General features: G+C 44.9%; 1 protein-coding gene across 2 annotated transcripts in view; it reads left to right on the forward strand.

Moving 5' to 3' along the window:
• Positions 1 to 17867, forward strand: part of LOC119956802 (fibrillin-1-like) — a 622562-nt gene that overhangs the window by 347485 nt on the left and 257210 nt on the right. For both annotated transcript variants that reach the window (XM_038784238.1, XM_038784237.1), the window contains exons 20-23: positions 5715 to 5834; positions 7924 to 8061; positions 11070 to 11120; positions 12532 to 12657. In XM_038784238.1, the coding sequence (XP_038640166.1) occupies positions 5715 to 5834; positions 7924 to 8061; positions 11070 to 11120; positions 12532 to 12657 (435 nt within the window). The remainder of the gene's footprint in view (positions 1 to 5714; positions 5835 to 7923; positions 8062 to 11069; positions 11121 to 12531; positions 12658 to 17867) is intronic.

Genomic DNA, 17867 nt, shown 5'->3' on the forward strand with positions numbered 1-17867 from the left:
GGAGGAAGAGTTGGGAGAGGGTATGGAGAAGGGGTTCTGGTGTGAGGAGCTCCGGAAAGTGAATGCCTCCACCTCGTGCGCCAGGTTGGGGCTGATACAGCTGAAGGTGGTATATAGAGCACACCTCACAAGGGCGAGGATGAGCCGACTCTTTTGAGGAGGTAGCTTTCCGGGGGTGGCCCCGCAAATCACGTTTATATGTTTTGGTCCTGTCCAAAGCTGGAGGATTACTGGAAGGAGGTTTTTTGGGTAATCTCTAGAGTGGTGCACATGAAACTGGACCTGGGGCCTCGGGAGGCCATACTCTGGGTGTTGGACCAGCCAGGGTTGGAAACAGTGCGGAGGCAGATGTTGTAGCCTTTGCCTCGTTGATTGCACAAAGGCGGATCCTGTTGGGATGGAGAGCAACCTCACCACCCTGTGCTATGGCGTAGCGGGGGGACCTGTTAGAATTCTTAACTCTTGAGAAGGTTAAGTTTGAACTGAGGGGAAGGATGGAGGAGTTCTACAATTCATGGGCGTTATTCATAATGCACTTTCAAGAATTGGATAACATCGAACATTGGGGGTGTAGGGGGGAGGGGGACTGTATGTGTTAATGGTGACTATGGTGATTCCTGATTCCTTTTTGTTGTTTATGTTAACATGGGGGCTGCTGTTTGGGGGTTTGATGGGAGGATGGGATTGTTGTTGATATGGGGATTGGCATTGTATTCGTTACTGATTATTGTTTATTGTTGGTGGGTGTAAATATGGGAGAAAATGTGAAAAAGGAGGAGAATAAAAATATTTTAAAAAGAAGCATTCTGTTCCCAAGCATCTTAAGCAGCCTACTCTGATGCAGCTGCCAGAATATCCTTGGGCATAAGGTATCTTTTGATACCTTACTTAAGTGATAATTTTTAATGTGTGAACCCACAAACTAAATGTTAACAGACTATTCTACTGCAGACAGCATTATAAGCACAAGTGCTCCTTAGAACATAGAACATTACAGCGTAGTACAGGCCCTTCGGCCCACGATGTTGCGCCGACCTGTGAAACCACTCTAAAGCCCATCTCCACTATTCCCTTATCATCCATATGTCTATCCAATGACCATTTGAATGCCCTTAATGTTGGCGAGTCCACTACTATTGCAGGCAGGGCATTCCACGCCCTTACTACTCTCTGAGTAAAGAACCTACCTCTGACATCTGTCCTATATCTATCTCCCCTCAATTTAAAGCTATGCCCCCTCGTGCTAGCCATCACCATCCGAGGAAAAAGGCTCTCACTGTCCACCCTATCTAATCCTCTGATCATCTTGTATGCCTCAATTAAGTCACCTCTTAACCTTCTCTCTAACGAAAACAGCCTCAAGTCCATCAGCCTTTCCTCATAAGATCTTCCCTCCATACCAGGTAACATCCTGGTGAATCTCCTCTGCACCCTTTCCAATGCTTCCACATCCTTCCTATAATGCGGTGACCAGAACTGCATGCAATACTCCAAATGCGGCCACACCAGAGTTTTGTACAGCTGCAACATGACCTCACGGCTCCGAAACTCAATCCCTCTACCAATAAAAGCTAACACACCGTACGCCTTCTGAACAACCCTATCAACCTGGGTGGCAACTTTCAGCGATCTATGTACATGGACACCGAGATCTCTCTGCTCATCCACACTACCAAGAATCTTACCATTAGCCCAGTACTCTGTCTTCCTGTTACTCCTTCCAAAATTAATCACCTCACACTTTTCTGCATTAAACTCCATTTGCCACCTCTCAGCCCAGCTCTGCAGCTTATCTATGTCCCACTGTAACCTGCAACATCCTTCCGCACTGTCCACAACTCCACCGACTTTAGTGTCATCTGCAAATTTACTCGCCCATCCTTCTACACCCTCCTCCAGGTCATTTATAAAAATGACAAACAGCAGTGTCCCCAAAACAGATCCTTGTGGTACACCACTAATAACTGAACTCCAGGCTGAACATTTCCTATCAACCACCACCCTCTGTCTTCTTACAGCAAGCCAATTTCTGATCCGAACTGTTAAATCACCCTGAATTCCATGCCTCCGTATTTTCTGCAATAGCCTACCGTGGGGAACCTTATCAAACGCTTTACTGAAATCCATATGCACCACATCAACTGCTTTACCCTCGTCCACCTGTTTGGTCACCTTCTCAAAGAACTCAATAATGTTTGTGAGGCACGACCTATCCTTCACAAAACCATGTTGACTATCCCTAATCAAATTCTTCCTTCCTAGATGATTATAAGTCCTATCGCTTATAAACCTTTCCAAGACTTTTCCCACAACAGAAGTAAGGCTCACTGGTCTATAGTTACCGGGGTTGTCTCTACTCCCCTTCTTGAACAAGGGGACAACATTTGCTATCCCCCAGTCTTCTGGCACTATTCCTGTAGACAATGACGACATAAAGATCAAAGCCAAAGGTTCAGCAATCTCCTCCCTAGGCTCCCAGAGAATTCTAGGATAAATCCCATCCGGCCCAGGGGACTTATCTATTTTCACACTTTCCAGAATTGCTAACACCTCCTCCTTATGAACCTCAAGACCTTCTAATCTAGTCGCCTGAATCTCAGTATTCTCCTCGTCAACATTGTCTTTTTCCAGCGTGAATACTGACGGAAAATATTCATTTAGCACCTCTCCTATCTCCTCGGACTCCACGCACAACTTCCCACTACTGTCCTTGACTGACCCTACTCTTACCCTAATCATTCTTTTATTCCTGACATACGTATAGAAAGCTTTAGGGTTATCCTTGATCCTACCTGCCAAAGACTTCTCATATTCCCTCCTGACTCTTCTTAGCTCTCTCTTTAGGTCCTTCCTAGCTAACTTGTAACTCTCGAGTACCCTAATTGAACCTGCACGTCTCATCTTTACATAAGCCTCCTTCTTTCTCTTGACAAGTTATTCAACTACTTTAGCTAACCACGGTTCCCTTGCTCGACCACTTCCTCCCTGCCTGACAGGTACATACTTATCAAGGACACGCAGTAGCTGTTCCTTGAACAAGCTCCACATTTCAATTGTGCCCATCCCCTGCAGTTTCCTTCCCCATCCTATGCATCCTAAGTCTTGCCTCATCGCATCATAATTGCCTTTCCTACAGCTATAACTCTTTCCCTGTGGTATATACCTATCCCTTTCCATCGCTAAAGTAAACGTAACTGAATTGTGGTCATTATCACCAAAGTGCTCACCTACCTCCAAATCTAGCACCTGTTCTGGTTCATTACCCAGTACTAAATCCAATGTGGCCTCACCTCTTGTTGGCCTATCTACATACTGTGTCAGGAAACCCTCCTGCACATATTGGACAAAAGCGGACCCATCTAAAGTATCGATCTATAGTGTTTCCAGTCAATATTTGGAAAGTTAAAGTCCCCCATAACAACTACCCTGTTGCTTACGCTCCTATCCAGAATCAACTTTGCAATCCTTTCCTCTACATCTCTGGAACTTTTTGGAGGCCTATAGAAAACTCCCAACAGGATGACCTCTCCTTTCCTGTTTCTAACCTCAGCCCATACTACCTCAGTAGACGAGTCCTCATCAAACGTCCTTTCTGCCACCATAATACTGTCCTTGACTAACAATGCCACCCCTCCCCCTCTTTTACCACCTTCCCTGAGCTTACTGAAATATAAAAAACCCCGGAACCTGCAACAACCATTCCTGTCCCTGCTCTAGCCATGTCTCCGAAATGGCCACAACATCGAAGTCCCAGATACCAACCCATGCTGGGCTGGGTTAGCTCACCAGGCTAAATCGCTGGCTTTTAAAGCAGACCAAGCAGGCCAGCAGCATGGTTCAATTCCTGTACCAGCCTCCCTGGACAGGCGCCGGAATGTGGCGACTAGGGGCTTTTCACAGTAACTTCATTGAAGCCTACTCGTGACAATAAGCGATTTTCATTTTCATTTCATGCTGCAAGTTCACCCGCCTTATTCCGGATGCTCCTGGCGTTGAAGTAGACCCGGTACACTCCTGCAACCTTGAAACCTTACTCATGACCTCACCACTCAACCTCCTGTATACTGGAGCTACAATTCAGGTTCCCAACCCCCTGCTGAATTAGTTTAAACCCTCCTGAAGAGCATGGCAGATGATAGTGGCAATCAGGAGCAAAACATATGAATTTCCCCTAGAGACACTGAAGTCAACTGTAATACTTATACACTCCTTCCCCTTGCTGTGCTTGAGAGTGACCATTCACATAAACTCTGACTCTCCTGAATGTATTCCAAGACAACCGTATTAACGAACAGGTGAACGCAGTATCCTGCAGATTTTGTCAGAAATTTCATATATTTGCCAGAATTGTATTATCATTCTTCGTTTATTGCTCTCAATAAAAAGAACAAATATCCAGGCTCAATAATCACATGTATTTCTTGTATAACTTGTTGCAGCCAGCCATCGGCATTAAAAGGATTAAATTTTTGAGCACCTCTACCAGCTGTCCTGTACCGAGTGAACAGAAACTAACAATTAGAAGATAAACACTCCACTGAAAATGAAATGAAATGAAAAATGAAATCAGTAACATTGATCAATAAGCACCCCTCTCCAATTTAATTCAATACAGAAATATATGGGTTGTTTTGTAGCCCATCGCTAAAATAGTCAAAGCTTCAGTTGCATGTAACTGGAGCCTTGTACTCCTGTATGTGTTAGGGGAATGTATAACCATACAGATTTGTACTCCAGCATTTTCTCTTTCGCCTTGTAACCTTTATGTGTTAGGGGAATGTATAACCATACAGATTTGTACTCCAGCATTTTCTCTTTCGCCTTGTAACCTGTATGTGTTAGAGCAATGTGTAACCATACAGATTTGATTTGCTAAAAATGCTGTGTGGGAATGTTTTGGCTGTTCACAAGCAAATGGAAAGTTCAAGAAACTTACAAAAATACAGGTTCAGGAGTAAGCTCATCTAACCACCTTGATTCCATAATCAACAATACACGAGCCCAACAAAAATCTGTTAATCCAGTTCTGACATTTCCAATTGATCCCTCAGCATCTTTTTGGAGGACAGTTCCAGATCAAAACTACCCTTTTTTGTATAAGTCTTTTGCAATATCATTCCTGAATGGCCGAGCTCAAATTTTCGGATTGTGCCCTCTTTTTCTGAACTGTCCCAAGGGGAGAAATAATTTTTCTTGAGAAACCCCATCAAAATCTTCAATCATCTTAAACACATCAGTTAGATCATCACTTAATTGTCTATATTCAAGAGTATGCAAACCTAGTCTATGCAATCTGTCATCATATGAGGACCAATTCCATAATGTTGTGTATAACTGTAGTTATATCAACTCTGGCAATTGGTCTTCCTGCCAAACACAGGTGCTGGGGCCACTTGTACTTCTGACAGTTTACAGTTTACAAATTCATTGAGGAGTTTTGACAGTGATTTCGTATAATGCAGTTCTGGCCACCCTGATGTAAAGGATTATGAGAATGAGTGTCCAAAAAATAGATTAATGGTGTGAAATCACACTGGATTATTAGAATGCAAACATAGTAGCTTATTCATAATAAATTAGCACCACCCTTAAAATAGCAGGCAATTACATTTGAAAGTGTATTTTTGTCAATTTGTTTGAGTGAAAATATTTCAGAGAATTGTGCACTAAATGTGATATACCATCTGGATAACATGCTTATGTTTTCCTCCCAGATATCAATGAATGTGAGACCAATCCCTGTATAAATGGAGATTGTAAGAATGTACCCGGCAGCTATTCATGTCAGTGTTTCCCAGGAAGTACTCTTGATGCATCAAGAACTCATTGCATTGGTATGTCAATTTAAATATTTTCTTTTTTTAAAGCATGCAAAAAAAAAACTTCTTTCACTTAATTTCACTCAAATATGAATGTGTTGGGGCAGCACGGTGGCACAGTGGTTGACATTGCTGCCTACGGCGCTGAGGACCCGGGTTCGAATCCCGGCCCTGGGTCACTGTCCTTGTGGAGTTTGCACATTCTCCCCGTGTCTGTGTGGGTTTCACCCCCACAACCCAAAGATGTGCAGGATAGGTAGATTGGCCATTCTAAATTGCCCCTTAATTGGAAAAAATAATTGGGTACTCTAAATTTATTTTTTTTAAATATGAAAATGTTTGGACATGGAGAAGCTCCTAACAAACTTGTTTTTGTAAAAGCAATATAGAGCTATCTAGAAAACAAAGCAAATTCCCAATACCCCTGCTCAGATTATTCTTTAGTTACACTTGCTAAATTATGACCTTGGCAGCAGCTTTTATCTGTGACCTTTTACTACGCATTATTTCTCCACTGAATGTAATATCATTAAACCGCTGTGCATGAGAAATATAACTGGAAGTAAATTTTGTGTTCATCAGGACTAGGTATTTCACATTTGGACTGCGCAAATAAATTTGAAATAATGTATTTAGTAGTTAACTTTTTTGGGATGCAACAAAAAAGTCATGGAACTCATCTGAATGTGGCACAGAAGGCCAGGAAATGGTCTGTAACAGGCCTTAAACAGCCTCCTAAATCACTATTGCCTTTGTGCTTCCGCAATGCTGTTAAGGAGTTTCAGGATTCTGAAGGAAGGACAATATATTTCAGTCAGCATGATGAATGACCTGGAAGGAAATTCCTTGCCCTAAGCAGTGTAAAATGTGGGCTTCAGAGGTTCTGCTGAAGAAGCCTTGTGCTTTCATGCATTAGGTAAATAGTACACATTGTAGCCACAGTACAGCAATGGTGAAGGAGGTGAATGTTTAGGCTAATGGATGAGGAACCAATCAAGCAGACTTCTTTATCCTGGGTAGTATCGAATTGCTTGAGTGTTGTTATAGCTGTTGTTATAGAATGCAAGTGCATTCTGTAACATTCGTGGCATGCCTTGTAGGTGGTGGATAAGTTTTAAAGAGTTGGGAGGTGAGCCATTCTTTCCAAAATACCCAGCCTACAAATTGCTCTAGTAACCTTTTATGTTGCTAGTTCAGATGAACCATCTGGCCTAAAGATAGCCCCCTGTGTTGAGATTTTGAGCCAAGAAGTAGAGAACATCCAGATAATTACCTATAAAAGGCAAGAAAAATTGAGGGAAAGCAATTTTAGGATGTTGTAATATTACATGAAAAGTTTCATAACATCAGAATAAGAACAAATGGAATAATGTCGCTTGACCTGAAATAATTTATATCATTTTGTAGAAAATTGAAATTGCCCAGTGGCAGTGGTTGGATTATTATTTGAGCCATGAATAAACAAATTTGCTACTGAAAGAAATTAAATTTCAGAACTACGATTTGGAATTTGGATCACCGGGAATATGAACTAAGATCTTTGAAGTGTCCATTTTGTGTTGTCATATTGTAATAGAACATAGAACAGTACAGCACAGAACAGGCCTTTCGCCCTCGATGTTGTGCCGAGCTTTGTCCGAAACCAAGATCAAGTTATCCCACTCTCTGTCATTCTGGTGTGCTCCATGTGTCTATCCAATAACCGCTTGAAAGGTCCGAAATTGTCCGACTCCACTATCACAGCAGGCAGTCCATTCCACACCCTAACCACTCTCTCAGTAAAGAACCTACCTTGGACATCCCTCCTATATCTCCAACCCTGAACCTTATAGTTATGCCCCCTTGTAATAGCTACATCCACCCGAGGAAATAGTCTCTGAACGTCCACGCTATGTGTAAAGTGGAAATCCCTTAATCGTGTACAGTTCATGAGTGCAGTTGTAAGGCAGTTTGTATGAATGTTGATTTTTTTTTTCCTGCTAATGTGTATTTTTAAAAGTTCAGGATCTTTTAGATTTCTGTCACTGGCATTATACCCAGTTACCTGAAAGAAATTATACCAAGCCAGTATTTTCATTTATACATATGTTTTTTTCCCCTACAGAAACAGTTAAGGGTACATGCTGGTTGCAACACATTGGTGGACAATGCGAAATAAACATCAATGGTGCCACACTAAAGTCACAGTGCTGCTCAACATTGGGTGCAGCTTGGGGAAGTCCATGTATTCCTTGTAAAATAGGTAATCGTGTTTCTAATAGATGCCAATCTATTAAAATGGTATAGTTTGCATTGAGATTATTTATATTCCACTCGTGTTAATAGTGCCATCACGGAATGTTAATTTATAATCTGTATTTTTAAAAATTATACTGCCAACAGTTTATATTTACATATCTCTTGAAACCTAGGTAAATTTTGATAACTCAGTTTTTGCAGAAATAAATTTGCTACATTAACATTTTTCAGCAGTCAGATTTGTGCTTTGAGCAATAGCAGTTTAAATCTAAAACAATTAGGCAGTTACAGATCCAAGGGATTTGATTAAGTCAGAGAATTATGAAGCCCTACCTACTAATAATCCTATTGAAATAGTTTTCTTTGTCAGTCTGTTGTAGTCCCAAATCTACTGTAATTTCCCCCCATCCTGTGCTGATATGCTTTCTCATCTGGTGGGGATGGGACGCACAGCGGTTATGTGGTGGGACTCAAAAAGAAAATTACAAGAATGTTGAGAATTTTCCCAGCAAAAAATTCTGATATTAGTCCTTCAGATTGGAAATGTCCTTTGAATGCGACAGACATATATTTATTATCGGGAGGACAGCATCTATACCATAATTTTTTTAAGTTTATAATTTAAGTGACGTACAAAGCATTTATTCCTAATATATACACTTGCGCAGTTCGCCTGCTGACATGTTTGCAGTCATGAAATTCCCCAGGAACCATCCAACCCTCTCCCACCTTCCCAACCAGTTCTCAATTTTAAAATGGGATGGGTGAAGCTTAGACTAGCCTACCCTTGCCTCAGTTGAGGCTCTTGACTGATCAAATAATGAATACCTAAAGGCTGTATCCCGAGCAGCCTCAATTTGCAGGCTGGCAGGATGGGGTCAGCAGCAGGAGGGAAGCCTAGAATGTAACCCTGCTCAGGCCTGGGACAGAAAGTATGCCTCCATCAATTACCTGGTCCTAGACTCCAGGACTTCGACTTTGGGAGCTGGTTGTAGTCTCAGTCCCGTACAATCAAGCTTCTTGCGCTGCAAGGACTAAAGAGCAGCCAGCCAGTGTGATTGGCCAGAAGCTCTCTGAGTGTGGAGTGGAAGTCCCACCTCCAACCAATTAATTCTCATTGAAGTGTTAAATGGCTGCGGGGCAACCAGTATCAGCGATGATGCATGATCCACCAATTCTAGATTATTGACTTGTAATCATTACAAGGTATCGGTTTGGTTTAATAACCATTTCAAAATCTCTCAAAAATTATGGATAGTTATGAAATTGTCCTTAATACTGTCAAAATACTTTACATAAGTATTGTGTAATTACAATAGTCATTGAAATCAAATAATACAAAGATGGGCTTAAATTCTCTCCCAGCAATGAATTATCTTCCCTAGTATTAGGGTATAAATTATATAATTGTCATTATTTACCAGACCATAATCTTCAACAAGATGTGTTTGGCAAGTTTTGCTTTACTAAATATTGAGCCATTGAATCATGTAAACATTACAATACTTAAACATGACTTCACCATGAAAAAGTGATGTGAATCCATTCCAGCTCTTCTCCCTCTTCGTGTTGCTTTAGCGCAATTAATTTTGTCATTGTCACTTTACAATACAGCTGGATTTTTCTGAAAGAATACTAGCTATTGCTGTCCAGATGATTTGGGAGAAAGCTGACCCCCATTTAGGTTTCAGCTGACTGAAATTAAACATCAGCAAAATCTTAATAGTGCATTTGAATTGTTCCAAAAAGTGGCAATTGCAAAAGCAGAAAAACTACCTCTTTTTTATGGTTTAACTTTGATTAACTTTAAGGGCTGCCTCATGGTGCTGAGGACCCGGGTTCGATCCCAACCCCAGGTCACTGTCCGTGTGGAGTTTGCACATTCTCCCCATGTCTGCGTTGATCTCACCCTCACAACCCAAAGATGTGCAAGGTAGGTGGATTGGCCACGCTAAATTGCCCCTTAATTAGAAAAGAAAAAGAATTGGGTACTTCAAATAAAAAAGAAACTTTGGTTAACTTTAATTGCTAAATTCAATAAGGACTTATGGGGCAGGATTCTGTGATCCTGAGGCTAAGTGTTGACGCCGTCGGAAATGCCCAGTGCGAACTGGGCGCCGCAGGATCCGTACATGCGTAGTGGCACCGGCGCCAACGCGCGCATGCGCAGTGGCTTCTTTCAAAATGCCGGCACCGACGCAACATGGCGTAGGACTACAGGGGCCGGCGCGGAAGAAACGGGCCAGAGGGGCCAGCCCGCCGATCAGTGGGCCCCGATCGTGGGCCAGGCCACACCGGAGGCTCCCCCGGGGTCGGACCCCCCCCCCCCCTCCCCCCCTCACAGGCCGCTCCCCGACCCTTCCACGCCGGGTTCCCGCCGGCTGAAAGCAGGTGTGGATGGTGGCGGTGGGACTCGGCGTTTTTACGATATCCGCTCAGCCCATCCCGGGCCAAGAATGGGCGGGCTGGTCGCGTAGAGCAGCCCCCGACTGGCGCTGCGCCAACCATGCCAGTGCCAATGGCACCGATTCTCCGCTCTGCGGGGCAGCATGACGCGATTCACACCGGTCACGGGGATTCTCCGGCCCAGCCCCGGGCTGAAAGAATCCCGCCCATGATCTATTTGTGAAAGAAACCAATAAATCTAATGCAGACACGGAGAAATTCAGTAAAGGCTTCAGATCTATTTGTTAAGGAGACTAAAACTGGGGTCCATAAATATAAGGTAGTAACTTATAAATTCAAAAGGGGATTGTGGTGAAATTTATTTTCCCAATGAGCGATTAGAATGTGAAAATAGGAGTAGTTGAGGAAAATGCCATGGAGATGCATTAAGATTTTTAAAAAGTTATAAAGAACCAAATTTTGCACAAATCTCATTGTAACACAATTGCACAATTTCAAACTTCTGCTGAACTAAAAGGACAACAATTCCCTGTAATTTAAGCTAGTTACTCATCTTTGTTTCTAAATAATTACTGAAGTAACAGTTTTGTTTTGTTTTGTTTTCAGACAGTGTCTGCCCTAGAGGATATATAAGAATAAATGGAACAACCTGTGAGGGTATGTTTACTCCTCTATCCTGTTATATTTATGTGTGCGTCTGCCCACCAATTGCAATCTCAAATCCAGTTGTTAGAATGCGATACAAATTGATGTGTAACAACAAATGATTAAAATGTTTAAGTACTGTACAGACCTGCTTAAATTTTAAATAGAGTATATAGAATGTAAATCTAAAAACTCAAAAATAGGATGATATTCATTATTAACATTTTGAAGATTTGAATTGATAGAATAAAAACGAAAAATGCTGGAAATGCTCAACAGGTGCAGTGTATCCATGTTGAGCGAGAGAGAGAGAGAGAGCTAATGCCTCAGGTCACCAACAGCACCGCCCTTGTTAGAAGGTTTGATGACATTGTTAGGATTGGATCTGAGAAAATGAACAATTGCCAATTCAGAGAGGGATAGGTTTGAGAGTGAGGAGAGCAGAGAAATTGAGATAGCTAATGTCATGCTGGTTGTTCTCAATGAAAAGACACAGACAGGGTATAAAGCCAGAGGAAGGGTCCAAGTGAAGGGAAAATATTGGAGACAGGTAAAGGAAACTTTTGAAGTAACATGGGCATTGGTAGAGTCATGGATGTAAGTAGAAACCGGTTGGATAAAAGGAGAAAAAATGGAGTTGAAGATGAAAAGAAATCAGTTCAATGGGCAAGAGCACGATGAAACTATCGGTCTCCCAGGGCATTCCTACTATGGATTTTGGGAAGGAGGTAGAAACAGACTGTTTGGGGTCAGGAATTTTAAGGCTAGAGGATGTGAAGGAAAAATCTACAGAGGAGAGGAGGTTAGTGACAGTCCTGGATACAATGACTTGATGTTTCATAGTGAGGTCATGGTCCATGGCAGCCAGGAACAAGCGTTCGGAGAGTTGGCTTCCTGTCCTTGTTGGGTAGAAGGACAATAAACCAGACAGCAGCAGCATCACCCTTGTTTACTGGTTTGATGACTAATTTAGTGCTCAACCTGAGGGAATGGAGGAGTCTCCTTGGGCCAGGCATTTATCCAGAATGCATGTATGTTCGTGAATAGTCCCAACTAATGTCTGTTTGCTATGCCTTCTACATTACTTCAAGAGCACAGAACAGTTAAACAATGATCGCACTTGCTCAAAGAGAAACATATTTAATTGTGATTGGTACCATAAATAGACGTTGCTCATGAGTTTGGAAGCTTTATGGTCACCGACATATATGTATTTTAATTTGTTATACCCAGTTAAATAATAAATGGGAATAATTCCAGATCATTAGTTATTTAGTCCAGATTATATTTTTTAATGTACTTAGATTTAAATGTTTGTATTTACATAATGCAAAATGTTTATCAAGTTACGTAATATGATGGTAGTTTGTATTTTTTCAAATCTTGACATTTTTTATTGTAATTATTTTGTAATTCTTTAAAGATGTGAATGAGTGTAACGTATTCCCTGGGGTGTGCACCAATGCTGAATGTCTGAATACACCTGGATCATTTAAGTGCATCTGTTCTAATGGAATGACCCTAGACAGCAGTGGACGCACATGTATTGGTAAGTGTAGACCATATTTTTCAGCCAAATATGTTGGTACCACAACTCTCAAATGTTACATGGTATATCTCAACTTTTATTGTGCAGGGTTTTTCTTTAGAATGGTGCTATAAATTAAACTGAAATGTTGTGTTTTTACTAAAATGGAGATGATTTTTTTCACTAATTGGAATGCATTTTAACATAAATGCATTCCAATAAATTTCCCCATAATACGTCAAAGTTTTCCATGTCCATACACTTACAGAGAGCTCTTTAATTGTCCATTTGCTGTTGGTGGTGGAATAGTCAACCGCAGTGTAATATGCAGAATGGAAAGTCTACCTAATTATGCACAGTGGGTAGATTATTAAATTGTATTTGACAAGCATTGCAACATGTCCAAACTGAGAAACCTGTTTAACCAAATGTTGTAACTTTGCTGAAAATAAATAATGCAGGAAATATTGCACTGAACAGATAAATGTTTCTTTTCTTGTTAAACTTTGTTTAATTTATGCAGCTGCTCGATGTCAAGAATTAAAAAATGCATATCCAAAGACATCGGGGAGGGAATCTCCGACCCCCCCACCGTGTCGGAGAATCGCCGGGGGGTAGGCGGGAATCGCACCGGTCGGCGGTCACTCGCAGCAACCCCCCCCCCCCCCCCCACCGCTGATTCCCCGGCCCGCCCTTGGCCGAGTGGCCGCCCGTTTACGGCCGGTCCCAGTGGAGTAAATTAGAGTAGGTACTTACCGGCGGAACCTGGCTCCGCGGGCGGCCTCCGGGGTCGTCGGGAGGGCGCAGTGGGATCTGGCACCAGGGGATGTCCCCACGATGGCCTGGCCCGCGATCGTGGCCCACCGATCCGCGGGTGGGCCTGTGCCGTCAGGGCACTTTATTCCTCCACGTCGGCTGTGTGGACCTCCACGATGGCCGACGCAGAGGTGAACCCGCCTGCGCTGGGATGACGCCAGCCCACGTTGGCGCTCCCGCGCATGCGGCAACTTGTGCCGGCCGGCAGAGGCCCTTCGGTGCCAGTTGCCGTGGCGCCAAGCCCCTTCCGCGCCGGCTGGCGCTGCGCAAACCACTCCGGCGCCGGCCTAACCCCTGAAGGTGCAGAGGATTCCGCACCTTCGGGGCGGCCCGCGCCTGAGTGGTTCACACCACTCCTTCGCGGCAGAGTTGCCCGCCCCACCGATTCCCGCAGAATCCCGCCCATGGTCTTGATGGAATTCTGTATCTTGATTCTTTATGCTTGTTTTAGTAATTATTTAAATTTAAAACAGAAAGTGAAATACTGAATTATTTTTGTTCTGTGAAACATCATAAAACTAGACCAAAAGGCATGAACCATTATTCTTCTGAATGATTGACCTGTTGAATCTTTTGACATAGCTATTTCACATTAGCCATGTTTTTGTAAGAAATCTTTTTAGTTAGTTCAATAATAAAAGTTAGTCTGCAACGTTCCTAACCATTGCCAAGCAAATATAGTTTTAATTTCTTACAAATATGGAAACAATACAACTCAAACAATTTGACCTAGTTTCAGTTAAAAAAACAGAATAACTGAGTTTTGATCGGCCGCATCAAGAAGAGCTCCCGCCGGTGCCAACGATTTGCGGCACTTTCGGGGAGTTTCTCGATTCATCGATCATCCCCCGACTATCGTCGGCCTTTGGGGCCGTCACGGGCAGCTAGCAGGGCTGGTTTAAAAACCGGCGAAGAACCCCAAGCGGGAGTCAGGTGGCAGGGGGAGCCAAAAGGAGGCCGAGGCGGCAGGCCCGAGGCCAGGGCGCGATGTAGGTGGGATGTCCCACATCGGATGGCTCCCACCTCAGATGAAATAAGAAGGCTGAAGTCCGGTCCCAGGGGAACTCTGGGGAATGTAAAAGAGAAGATAAAGAAGTTTGGTGAAAGTTTTTTTTCCTCTCTTTTTTTTATGTGAAGGAAGAAAAGTTATTTTTAAGATTGATGAAGGACAGGAGGGTGAAAAGGGGATAAAAGAAAGGAAAAACAATAAGCCGCTAAAGGATGCGAAGAGCAGCGTCGAAGAAAGGAGGAAACGCGGGCTCGCCGCTGAATTAGAGGACGAGCAGAAGTGCTGACAACATGGCGGAAGACGAAGCGCATGGTAGGGCCGCACTACTTACGGTGGAGAAGGTGACCGAGGCGATGGCGGTGGAGCTGGAAAAACAGTTTGCAAGACACATGGAGGCCTTGAGGAAGGAGACGGCAGTTGCATTGAAGTCATTTGTGAAGGAGGCAATCGCCCCGGTGAGAGTAGCTGTGGCAAAGACATCGGCCGAGGTGAGAGAGCAGGGCAAAAGGATGAAGGAAGTGGAGGAGACCGTGTCACAGCATAGCGACCAGTTCACCTCGATGAGGGACGAGCTGCGGAGGGTGGTGGAGGTCAACAGAGGACTCTGAGCAAAGCTCGAGGACTTGGAGAACCGCCTAAGGCAGCACTATTTGAGAATTGTGGGCTTTCCCGAAGGAACAGAGGGCCCAAGGCCAACAGAATACGTTGCTAAGAAGTTGGCGGAGCTGATGGGGGAGGATGAGAACCCCTCCCAGTACGAGCAAGACTGAGCTCATCGGTCACTAAGGCCGAAGCCCAAAGTGAACGAGCCGCCAAGAGCAGTAATTAACTGCTTCCAAAGTTCTGCATGAAGGAGAAGGTATTAAGCTGGGCGAAGCAGAAGCGCGAGGTGCAGTGGGATGGTACTGCAGTTCGGATCTACCAGGACCTGACGGGGGAGTTGGCAAAAAGACGAGCGGTGTTCGGGCGAGTGAAAGCGGCATTGTACAAAAAGGGGATGCAATTTGGTATGGTGTACCCAATGAAGCTGAGGGTAACGTATAATGCCAAAGACTTATATTTTGAGACATTGGAGGCGGCTGAGGTGTTCATGAGGGCGGAAGGCTTGGGACAGACGTGAAGAGCGGAGCTGGAAGAGAGACTGTGGACTGTGTTTGGGCAACTGGAAAATGTATAAATGCTACAACTTTCTTTTTACTGAAGTGTATTGTAATTTACTTCTCTTTGCATTGTTACAGAGTTCAAGTTAATGGTTGAGTTGATTGGCGTTCTGTGTTGCGACGGTTAAATTGTTGGGCGTGATTCTCCGCCCCCCACGCCGGGTAGGAGAATAGCAGGAGGGCCTCCCGACATTTTTCACGCCCTCCCACTATTCTCCTCCCCCACCCCACGCCCGACCCACGCCACGAATCGCCGCTCGCCGTTATTTACGGCGAGCGCCGATTCTCCGAGGCCGATGTGCCGAGCGGCCGGGCCTTCATGCCCGTTTCAACACGGCAGCAAACACACCTGCTCACTGCCGTCGTGAAACGGGCGCCAGATGCCCGTTTGAGGCATCTGGGGGCCCGATTGGCACAGCAGTACCACGGCCGGACGTAACGGACGCACTCTTTTCCCTCCGCCGCCCCGCAAGATCAAGCGCCAAGTCTTGCGGGGCGGCTGAGGGAAAAGATGCCAACTGCACATGCGCGGGTTGGCGTTGTCCAACCTGTGCATGCATCGGCCGTGTCAGCCGGCGTGATGCTTGACGTGCGGCCTTGATGACCGTCGTCAAGGCCGTGGCGCACGGGGCCGCGCTCCTGGCCACGCCCGGGGGGGAGAATCGGCCCCGGAAGTGGGCGTGAAGGCTGCCGTGGGTCACGGCCTGCCCCATGGCAGCCTTTATTTGCGGAGAATCTCGCCCGTTGTTTTTGTTTTTTCTTTCTCTGGACTGGGTTGAAGGGAACGATATATCTTGGCAGGGGGAGCCACCCGCGCTAGCTAACTAAAATCGGCTAGTGAACGGGGGTGAGGTGAGAGGAGGGCTGTGGACATTGGAGCCTGGATAGCAGGTTTCAGTGGGCCTACGAGGCGAGCGAGGGGGGGAAGCGATTGATGCTGGGAGATGTTTTTTCAAGGGGGAATGTAGGGGTTTTTTTGGGTGGGGGGGGAAGGGGTTCGATGTTAATAATGGACACGGGTGGGTCAGGCTTATGGGGCAGAGCCCGGTGGTATTATGATGGTGGATAAGAAGGGTGGGGGAGTTTAGAGACCCCCAGTTAGGATAGTCACGTGGAACGTTAGAGAGCTAGGAGGTCCGGTCAAGAGGTCAAGAGTGCTTGCGCATCTTAAAAGTTTGAAAGCCAATGTGGCAATGCTGCAGGAGACTTACTTGAGGGTGAAGGACCAGGTGAGACTTAAAAAGGGCTGGGTTAGTCAAGTGTTTCACTCTGGATTTGACAGAAGGGCTCGAGAGGTAGCGGTGCTGGTCAGCAAAATGATACGCTCCCAGATGGAGAAGGTGGTGGCAGATCAGGGGGGTAGATATGTGATTGTGACAGGGGCTCTGGAGGGGGGATTAGTGGCGCTGTTAAGTGCATACAGTCCCAATTGGGACGATGTGGGATTCGCAAAGAAGGTGTTTGGGGCCATCCCCGACTTGGACACACACAAACTGATTGTGGGGGGGGACTGGAACTTGGTGCAGGAGCCAAGGTTGGACAACAGATCATGGCCGCGCTCGCTGGCCGGGGGGGGGGGGGGGGGGGGGGGGGGGGGTGCCGGCTGGGCTAATGGTGGAAATTGGAGGGGTGGAACCTTGGAGGTTTCTTCACCCAAGGGAACGGGAGTACTCATTTTTCTCAGCAGTCCGTAAGGTATACTTGCGGATCAACTTTTTTGTGGTGGGGAAGGTTTTGCTGGCTGGGGTTAAGGGGTCGGAATACTCGGCAATTGCATTGTCAGATCATGCTCTGCATTGGGTGGATATGGTACTGGAGAAGGGGGTAGCGCAGAGGCCAGGGTGGAGATTGGATGTGGGGCTTTTGGGGAACCAAGTGTTCTGTTAGTAAATTGAAAAGGTAATTTAGAAATATGTAGGTTTTAGCTAGACTGGTGAGGTGTCAAAGGCAGTTGTCTGGGAGGCTCTAAAGGCGGTGGTGAGAGGTGAGGTAATTTTGTTTAAGGCCAGGGTGGACAAAGAGGAGAGGTTGGAGCGGCAGAGGGTAATAGATAAGATGTTGGCAGAAGATAGGAGTTATGCAGAAGATGGGGACCCAGCGAAGCTGGAAAAGAGGAAGGAACTGCAGGCGAGCATCGACTGACTGTCTACCAGGAAGGCGATCTGCCAACTGAGACGAGCAAGGGGTGCAGTATATGAACATGGAGATAAGCACGGGGTGCAGTTTATGAACATGGAGATAAGGCG

The sequence above is a fragment of the Scyliorhinus canicula genome, chromosome 24 (assembly GCF_902713615.1).
Source record: "Scyliorhinus canicula chromosome 24, sScyCan1.1, whole genome shotgun sequence".
NCBI classification, from domain to species: domain Eukaryota; kingdom Metazoa; phylum Chordata; class Chondrichthyes; order Carcharhiniformes; family Scyliorhinidae; genus Scyliorhinus; species Scyliorhinus canicula.